This window comes from Lolium rigidum, chromosome 7, assembly GCF_022539505.1.
Source record: "Lolium rigidum isolate FL_2022 chromosome 7, APGP_CSIRO_Lrig_0.1, whole genome shotgun sequence".
NCBI classification, from domain to species: Eukaryota; Viridiplantae; Streptophyta; class Magnoliopsida; order Poales; family Poaceae; genus Lolium; species Lolium rigidum.
Genome location: NC_061514.1, coordinates 74,837,702 through 74,847,780, shown reverse-complemented (window position 1 = coordinate 74,847,780; position 10,079 = coordinate 74,837,702). Strand labels below are relative to the sequence as shown.

General features: G+C 43.7%; 1 protein-coding gene across 1 annotated transcript; it reads left to right on the top strand.

Annotated features, from left to right (window-relative positions):
• Positions 1 to 698: 698 nt before the first annotated feature.
• On the top strand, positions 699 to 3,352 carry LOC124670539 (elicitor-responsive protein 3-like). Its single transcript, XM_047207024.1, has 5 exons — positions 699 to 927; positions 1,113 to 1,178; positions 1,921 to 2,047; positions 2,316 to 2,430; positions 3,234 to 3,352. Exons 1-5 carry the CDS (start codon positions 858 to 860, stop codon positions 3,240 to 3,242), a joined length of 387 nt encoding a protein of 128 aa, XP_047062980.1. The 5' UTR covers positions 699 to 857; the 3' UTR covers positions 3,243 to 3,352.
• The last annotated feature ends 6,727 nt before the right edge of the window (positions 3,353 to 10,079 follow it).

Genomic DNA, 10,079 nt, shown 5'->3' with positions numbered 1-10,079 from the left:
TTGCTGAAGAAGATCTATGATTTATCTATATTGATATGTTGCCCTGAAGCATTACAATATTTTTCAGAATTCGATTCTCTTTCATGGCTCCATCATCAGTCGACTTGACAAACAACAGGTTCACAAACAAAGGCACCTTGCGATGTACTCCCTCCGATCCTTTTTATTGAGTCAAATTTAATAAATCTTTTTGTTTACTAAATTCGAGTCAAGTAAAAGAGATTGTAGGGAGTATGTACTCTCTCTACCGCTACACCCTCCCAAACTTTCTTGGGGCCCAACATGGTATTTCGCCACATCCAGTTCTAGTAGCCCACAAGGGTCCATATTCGAAAACGGGCTAAATCGGCCACTTCCCCTTCAATAAGAAAAACCCAACAACTCCGGCCACTTCCCCGCAATCAAAACGAAAAAGAAAAAAAAAAGCCCGGCCACCGTCCATGGATGGAACGTGCACCGCACCGGCAGGACGATCACGCGGACGGTGACAAACCGAGCCACCCGGACGGGGACGGCGGGGCCGGCGAAACGCGTGGTTTGGCTCGCGCGAGACCGGCGTAAGAAGCCACCCACCCTCACGGGCGCGCGGCGCATTTTTTTTCCTTCTTTTGCGCAAGTTGACATAGATGAGCCCTACCACTAGCAGACACCACCTCCATGTGAATGTGATGCGATGCCGGGGAAGCTTGAGCAAGACGCATGCGAGTGCTTCCATTTTTTTCAACGCCTATACATACAGCCGATTAGATCTCGCCGATCGCGTCGTTTAGTCTTCTGCTGCAGCAGCAGTACTCAGCACAGCTCCTGATCGCTCGAGCTCTCGATCGCGCGAGATCAGTCAGATCAGAACGAAGAAGATGGCGCAGGCCGGGACGCTCGAGGTGCTGCTCGTCGGAGCCAAGGGGCTCGAGAACACCGACTACCTGTGTACGCTTCTCTTTCCCCTCAGTTCGAATTCTGCTATGATCTCTCTCCCGTTACCTGGTCGATCACCTCGGTGGTAACCGCTGGATCGGCCGGGATCGGGAGAATTGCGGTGCTGTTTATGTTATTCTCTTTCGCTCCCGTTGAAAGACGGGGTGGAGTCTCGCTGACAAATCGTTTCGCTGCAGGCAACATGGATCCCTACGCGCTTCTGAGAGTCACCTCCAATGAGCAGAGGAGCTCCGTTGCAGAAGGTAAATTGTCTTCGATCGATTAGTTCACCCATTATACTCCGTCCATCTATAAAGAAAAAAAGATGTCAAAGATTTATCTAAGTTTGGATGTATTTATATGATTCCTCCGTCCATAAAAGATTGTCTCAACTTTAGACAAGTTTGTATTAAAACATTTCCCCGCAAAAAAAAAGTTTGTATTAAAATAGATTTAGATACATCCAAATTTTAACAAAATTAAGACATCCTTTTTGTGAACGGAGGGAATACTAAAGAGTACCTAGATACATCTAAATTTAGACAAACTTGCGACATTTATTTTTATGGATTTAGGAAGTATATATTAGCACCATCTCTTCTGAAATTGCCATCCTTTGTCTTTTCGTTCATAGTATAGTGTACAAACAGGAGGAATTGGGCTCTAAGCTTTACCGTAGTCAGGGTCAGGCTATGCATTTTGAGTTATGACAGTATAAATTCAGATATCTTCGTGGGCTTTGTCCGCTAATGAACAGCCAACCGTAGAACGATCTCACACTCTCATTTTGAAAATGGCATTCATAACGGAGAAGGTGCGAAACGAGTCTAATTTGATAGCAACCAATGCGCTAAAATCACGTTACCTAGTTAGCACCTCATGTTTCCACATCGTCTCAGAGAAGGGAACCACCAAGACATGCTTAGTGACGAGCAACGTCATGCATCTCAGTGCCACTGCATCTGTTAATTACTGTGACGTGAATTCGTTTGGTGGTGAGTGCAGGCAAAGGAAGTGAGCCGGAATGGAACGAAACCTTTGTGTTCACGACCTCCGAAAATGCAACCGAGCTCTGCATCAAGCTCCTGGACGACGACAATGGCACCAACGACGACGATGTTGGTGAAGCAAGGTAAGTCGAGTTGAATTATAATCTAATTTATGTCGACCTGAGCTTAGTTGATTTTTGTAGTGTCAGTTTCTATTTCTGAATGTGGTGAATCCAGATTGTTCTAATGGGTAATTTCTGGGCCTGGAGCTCTTGCATCAGAACGATGGAATCTGTGCTGAAATACTCGCAGTTTGCGTTTCGGTTCACTTCTGGGCCTCCCAGGATGCAGATCTGAATGTTTGCTGATTAATTGCATCGTCCACTCGAACTGAGTAGCTGATTCTTGCAGGATCCCTTTGGATGCTGTCTATACTGAAGGAAGCATACCACCAACAGTTTACAATGTTGTCAAAGATGAAGAGTACTGTGGAGAAATCAGAATTGGTCTGAAATTCACTCCAGAGGTAATTGTCTCACCTTCATGTTAGAAAATTACCAGCTCCATTATCCTCCATTCGATGTTGTGTGTCATCTTGGGTACACGTGTGTCCGTCTCTCTTGTGCTTCTATTACTATTTATTAACTGCATATGCTAGCTTTTTAAACCCTTATTTGCGGTTACCTTCCTGTGATAAGGCTGGCCATAGTGGTAAGTATCATGTAGTAGTATCATGCATAGGATACTACTACATGATATTATCTCTATAGTGGGTAGTATCATGGAGTAGTATCATAGTCATGCTATATTTATTGTTTTTTAAATATCAATGCAAATTTGTGTACAAGATTTGTTTAGCATTAATTTTTCTCGTTGTTTTCGCTATGATACGGTATCGATCTATGTTACTCTAATCTCCTCTCTCCTCCTTAATTAGTTGTCACATCAGCATTTTTGTGGGACCAATATACATGATACTAGCTATGATAGTAGCACTATGGCTAGCCTAAAGTGGTGACTTCAACAGCTGACTTCATATCTAGGCGCTAAGATACATCCAAATTTAAACAAAACTAAAACATGTTTTATGAGACGGAGGGAGTACCATTTTTAGTATTTCAACTTTTAGTTTTCCTGGCCACTAGTTAAATATACTTCTGGTTTGTTGGTATGCATCTCGGTCGTCTTTTCACGTTGCTTAATGATTCTTATTGCCATGAAAATGATCGAACTGTCCTCTTCTCCTGATGTAAATACTTACATTTCGACAAAATGTTTCTTCGATCTCAGTTTTTCACACTTTGACCAAACATTTATTCTTTTTCACAGGAGGCTTAGCATTTATTACCCGAGGAAAACTTCGGTGGGTGGAGACAAATCATCTTCTTGAGAGGAAGTGGATGCTTTGTTGAACTTCAGTTATGTGTGACAAGTCTTCTGCTAGAACACTTCACGAGTATTCCTCCGTTATGGATAGCTGCAACATATTCATGTTAATTGGACCATTTTCCAGTATTTAAATTTGTAATAATGTTTTTTTGCCAGTTGTATGTATTAAAACTATGGAGGAACCGTTCTCTTTAATGGTCACTAAACTGATTTTTCATACCGATGGGCCATTTCTTATGCAACACAAGTGCCCAAGTAGCTCTTCTCTGCTCCCCCTTTTAGATATCATCATTAGCAAATGGTTATCCCAAGCAAAACCTTCAAGGAGGGGGACAACGTGCATGTGTCACCATTGTCGGATCCAACCAATGAAGGCCCTCCTCAACAAGGAAGCAACAAACATATGTCGACATTGTCAGGTCCAGCCAATTAAGGCTAGACATGCGGTTTTACTCTCTAGCCCAAAGACATGTTATCAAAGTCGTCAAGGAGCACCATCAAACCGGAGTTTCCTGATAAATGTCCTTCACAAATCACAATTAGGCACAAACACGAAGGGTGTTTCACACCCAAACAAAGATGCGCCACCTCCCACGGATATGCGACTCGGCAACACGATAACCACACGGGGGAGATGCATGAGATATGCTTCAAAGGGTACAAAAACCCAAATCCGTGAATCTGCTAGTCGAGCTAATGATCCTTAGGCCAGTATTGCCACCAACACCATATCGAGATTACAACTTGTTAATATAAGAAGTTGGTGTTAGCATCATGATATCTATATCACTAGCCCCTAAAACATAGACATTCTAGGGGTCAGGGGTTCGCCCCAATACCTCAGCCACAAGCAACAAACACTAACACTCAACCCCTGTTTTTTTGCCCTTTACACTGACACATGGGATCCACATGCTAGTGGGTTTTGAAAAAAAAAATCTATCTACTAAGAACAACCCACCGTCGAAGCTCCTTCCAGTGCCGACCAACACACGATGAAGACAAGGAGCCTGCACGGTGGGGCGGTATTAGCTATACCAGACCGTGGCGGTGGGGCAGGGGAGATTATGGTGCCACAACAGATGAGACCATGGCAGCAAAGGGCGACGCAGGAGGAGGAGGAGGGTGACAACATGCAGAGTGGGAGGAGGAGCAAGTGGCGACGGGCGGCACATGAGAAGAATGAGATGGTATATAGTCACTTGCATGATTTTCTAGTTACATGTATTGAGCGAGATATTTTCTTTGAATTGGATGAAGATGATACAATTGAGACTGTCATGTCCCAAAATAAGGGTAGGCAAGAGCAAGCAGTATTAGTGTGAGTTTGTTTCTTTAAGTGCATATTTGGAAGTACTAGTTTGGTGTTTGAACTATTTGTGCGGTAATTTATGGTACTTTCTAACTTAATAATCCAATTGCGTGTTATTTATTGCTTGCATACCAAATTATGTCGCAAATTTTACAATTATTTACTGAACTGGTAAATAGATTTTATCAAAATGCATTTTAGATTTTTTGTACCACATACCTTTCGTAAAATCTTGGGTCCGACACTCCACTCGAAATAGAGTGCATATTACTCTTGTCCTAAGTTAAGCTTTGCAAACTCTGACCAAATTTACAGGAAAAATATTAGCATCCATACTATCAAAACAACATTGTGAGATTTGTCATCAAAAGTACTTGCATACTGTATTCATTTGGTACTGGTGGAACTTAAAGTCTGATTTGGGACAAGACCAATATACACTGTATTTTGACATACTAGAAAAACTAGAAAGTCCTTGTGGTAATCAGCACCATGATCCATGCATGTTCTCCTGACATGCTTTTCTACGATGAGATTAGATTATGGCTTAATTTACACTGACTCAAACTGCAGACTGCCGATGTATGCGGCCGGTTGTTCTTCATTTGACCTTCCAGCTGCACTAGACTGCCAAACTCTTGCCTCCCATCTCTCGTCGAATCAAGAGACTAAACGTACCTGCCAACAATTTTATATCCCATACGCGACGGTTCTTGCATGTGAGGGGTAAAGATAACAACAATGTTCACTGATGAGATCACGCGCATAAGCGAACAAAAAGGCTAGTAAAGGATCCATGTTATTTTAGCCAAGGCGCGACAAAGGTCCAGCTTGTCGTGGCTCGCTTGTCCCTTTGCTATACACCTCCGCCAACGCGAAATGACGTTAAACACCCCCCGGAAAACAAGCACACAGGGTCATTGACTGTTCCGAGCTCTAGCAGCAGCACATTGCAAAGCTATTTCAGAATTCAGATCAATCATTGTCCTGTTACTCTATTTCAGATCTTCGCTCGATGAAGAACTGAATAGTAACAGCGAGGGAGGAACAAAAAGATGATATTACATGTAATTACACTAGTCTTGGATTCAGATTCCAGACTCCAGATCAGCTCTAATGTGCTACTAGCTAATTACAGTTACTCACTACTCAGTGCTCACATACTCAGTGCCCGATACAATCGCATACAAAAGTGAGTAGTAGTGTATGTGACTGTATCGGGCACTACTCAGCACTCACTAGTCACTAGTGGTCTGGTGTTCTTCTGCGCGAGCAAAAATGGAGGCGAAGAAGAACCTGAGCGGCGCTAGTTGTGCAGCGGGTTGGGGCCGCCCGGGACCACCCTCTTGGAGTCGCCGAGCGCCCCTGCCGCCGCTCCGTCGCTGGCTTTGGTCGTCGCTGTCTTGGTGGACGCCATGCGTCCCGTCGGCGCCGTCGGCTCGCGCTTCTTCCACGATGCGACGTCTGCTCTTGGGATCCGGTGGCCGCAGCTGAAGGTGGCGAGCTCGGACGCTAGAAGGAGGAGAAGCATTGCCAGCAGCTGCAGGGCTCCGGTGCCGGTGTCCCTCACCATGCTAAGAGCAGAGGTGGGAGAGTGGAGAGGTAGTGGGCAGTGGGCTAGCCTCCCTGAAGAAGAGGGAGGTGCGCTCTGTACTTGGGCGTTGCGAGTATGTATGGGCGCAAGCTAGCGACCGAGCAGGGCGTTTGGGGGGAGGTAGGTGTGCGTTGTTGTGTTGTGCCGTAGGTGCTACTAATAAGATGGCCACATGCATGGGGTCACCGTTTCCGATCCTGTAGCGTGAATCGTTGGATGTGTAGTGACCCGAGAAGAGGAAGAAGATGATTGAAACTTTGAGAGAGGTGGCCGGCCGGTTGACCGTAGAAAAAACAGCAACCTAGCTAGCTAGCTAACCCCTCATGTGATGTGATGCGCAAGCTGCATGGAGCATGTGTATGGTTTAGGTTATGATATTGGTTAGGTGTGTGGTTGCAAATTTTGGATCACCGTTTGTATACATGTGTTGTGTTGGAGTGATTGCACTCGGACGCCGGACCCGGTAGTCACCATCAACGGCATCTTCAGCGGTGTGATGCATTTCAAACACCATTTGTATATATTTTAATTTGTTTGGTTTGGGTCGCAGACACTAAAACGATGGTTCGGCCCAAACACATTTTGGTCTGGCCAGTCCATTTTGATTTAATTTTACCTTATTTTTAGCACAATCTCCTCATATGTATATGAAGTAATAAAGTTCCAATCAAATTAAATTAAATAGCTTTGTCCCTTTATTACATCCAGATAAACGACATAGTTTAAATGCAATGGTGTGCAGGAAATAACTAAACATAGTTCACAATCAAACAGATAAAAAAAGATGGGATGACTACTTCACATTCTGCTCATGGTCTGCCAATTAGACGTTCGTGAATGTGGCTATCACGAAGCTCAATGTGCATATGGAGGTACTCCTCAAACGATGAAGTTACCAGACACTCCATATGCAATTACTCATCGATGAGATCACCCGGCACTCCATATGCAAGCATACAAATAGTTGCGGAACACTTCGGGTAAGAGGTGAAGCCTAGCTTACGTGTGGCATCGGGCTTGCATCTGAAGTAGGGGCCACAGTCTCTGATGCCTCGTGAATAATCAAGAAAATGTCTTTTGACATCCAGAAGCGGCTCCGGAATAGGTTTGGTGTCAAGACCAATTTTGTGGGGTGGAAGTAGTCCCGCTGGAGCCGGTAGTGGCCGGCCTCTCAATTGCGCGTTGCATTGGCCCTGCAAGGCCTCATCGAGCCCCTATGCACTTGCTTCTACCGCTCAGTGTGTTCATGGATGAGGGAGGCCGCAACAATCATGAGCTCCGAAGAGCCGTCTGACTCCTTGCCCGATGAGCTCTCAATGATAGTGTTGAAAAACTCGACCGAATTGCTGAGGTCCATCTGTGGCCAACAAGGATGCATGAATGTCAAGTCTACATGTCTCAAATTGACAAAAATGGGTATAATTACGTACCTCACAATCAGCCTCGCAATTGGCCGAACAACAGGTCATAGGCGTCAATGCCGGTGGGTGAGTTCGAGCTGACATCGGTGAACATGGTCCGAGAATGATACCGGTAAGTGCTCTCTAGGGTGTTGGCACCAATCGCAACCTTCGACGAGCTACGGCTAAAACATACGTCGCCGACAATGGCGATGGGTGAAAGGACTAGATCTCGCCTAGAGGGGGGTGAATAGGCGTTGTAAAATAATTGCGAATTTGTCTTGAAAGAATGTAGAATTAAACTAATGTTTATTATCAACTAAGTGCACCAAGAATGTAGAATTAAACTAATGTTTATTATCAACTAAGTGCACCAAGAACACATGGATTACAAGAATTATCTATGGAATATCCCTTCATATAAACTCAATGAAAAAATTAGTCCATAGAGATTGCCATTAATTACCAAAACCACACATAGGGGCAAATATACCCTTACAATCTCCTCCATTTTGGTAGTTGATGACAATCTCATGGGGAGGGTTTATATAAACAATATTTGAAACAAATATGCAACTTATGCAAGAATAAGTTCTATACGAGATGTTGTATTTGATAACACAAAGCTAGCTACTAGCCCATACCAAAACCGCTTCTACTCACACAAACTATAACTAATGCAAGAGATGTGAGTAGAACAAACATATATATAACAAAATCCCCCATAATATATGCAAGTATGATGAATTTGAATTTCATAGCATGCATTGTCAAGCATAACCTTCGGGAGAGTTTTCACTATATATTCAACCATTCAAAACAACAAACAAACATGGAATGCATGCAAGGAAAATACTCAAGCACAAACTAAACTTAAGTATAAAACCATTTCCCTTAAACCCTCTAAACTTCTCTCTCATTGTCAACAAATGACAAAATGATGAAGGACAATACAGTATGAGTTCCTCCCCAATGTATGCATTTATCATAATATGAGTGGAATCAAATGCACATATCCAATGGCGAATACATTGAGGAAACCAAACTATATCCAAGGTTGTCGAATCCAGTGCCAACAACTCTCCAGTGAGGCATTTACCGCCAATGAGCTCAGGATGATGGTTGTTAGTTTTCCGGAATTTTGATGTCGTAAAGGGTATTTTAAAATGTGGCACATGACTATCATTTTTGTTGTGCACCCACAAGTAAAATGGTGTGATGATTTATAAGTGTATGCTGCAAAGGGGTTTATCCACTGCTTTAACGTGTTTCCCTGTTGTTAGATGTGGGGCACTTTTTTTGTTGCCAATGCTGACACACCTTTTTATGTTTTATTGTAAATAAATGTGAGAAAATGACAAAATGCGCCACATTTTGAAAAGTCTTGTAAGATAACTACCAATTATGCCTTTGACACATATATACTACTCCTTCCGCCCATGAAAGGATGTCTCAACTTTGTTTAATTTGTATGTATCTACGCATTAAAACACGTCTAGATGCATCCATGTTTTTGATAAAGTTGAGACATACTTTCGTGGACGGAGGGATTACTCTTGGGGTAGGTGTGTCACGCATACCAATGATTTGGTGCTTAAAACGGTTCCTGACTATTCAGTGCCACTTATCGGGTTGACGTGGCAAATATAAACAAAGGAGAGTCTGAATCAAAAAAAATTAAGGACTTATACCAAATTTACGTATATACTCAAGGATCTTTTCAAAAATGCCAGAGAGATATGATTCCAATCTTATTCTTCATCGTTTCCACCCCCGAGCGATTCAGGGAGGAGCTTCGCATCGCATGGAGCCGCCGCTTCCCCGAGGGTCGAGTAGCGCCACACAAAAGTGGTATTTATCAGTGCTATGTGTCACACACATACCCTAGAAGTGGTATTTATATGTTAAAGAAAATAAAAAGTTGTAGCTAACACACAAGACTGCTTCAAATATGGTGGTTTTCTTTTGCCATTTTCTCACTAAAGATTTCCTGCGTACGTTGTTCTTTTGCTAAAGAGCGTGCTTAAAATTTTGCAATCTTTTTTAACAAGGTCAGCACATTCATGAAAAATTAGTGCACAGGATATTCTAGAAAATGTTGGATAAGAATGTTACATCGACTCGCACCGCGAGATTTTTTTTAATAAAAACAATTTCTGAGGGAATATAAAAACAGATGAGACGGCGGCTGCCGGCTGAATCGCTCAGCGTGGCCCATAAAAAGCATAGACTTGATCATAATCCCCCAGCCCAACCCAGATAAGAACACGGAGAATTGGGCCTTCCAGCGTCCCGACCCAGTGCGACAGGATCCGGTCTGGACTCAGAGGAGACGACGCAGCGCGCACGGAACAGCGGGGTCGCCGCCAGCGTCGCCTTTTCTTCAGTGCGGCGCTCGGACCGGAGGACCCTCGTCCTCCAGAATTTCCGGGGAGGCGCAGCAGCAGCAGCCGCCAAGACGCGGCGGCGGGAGGCAAGAG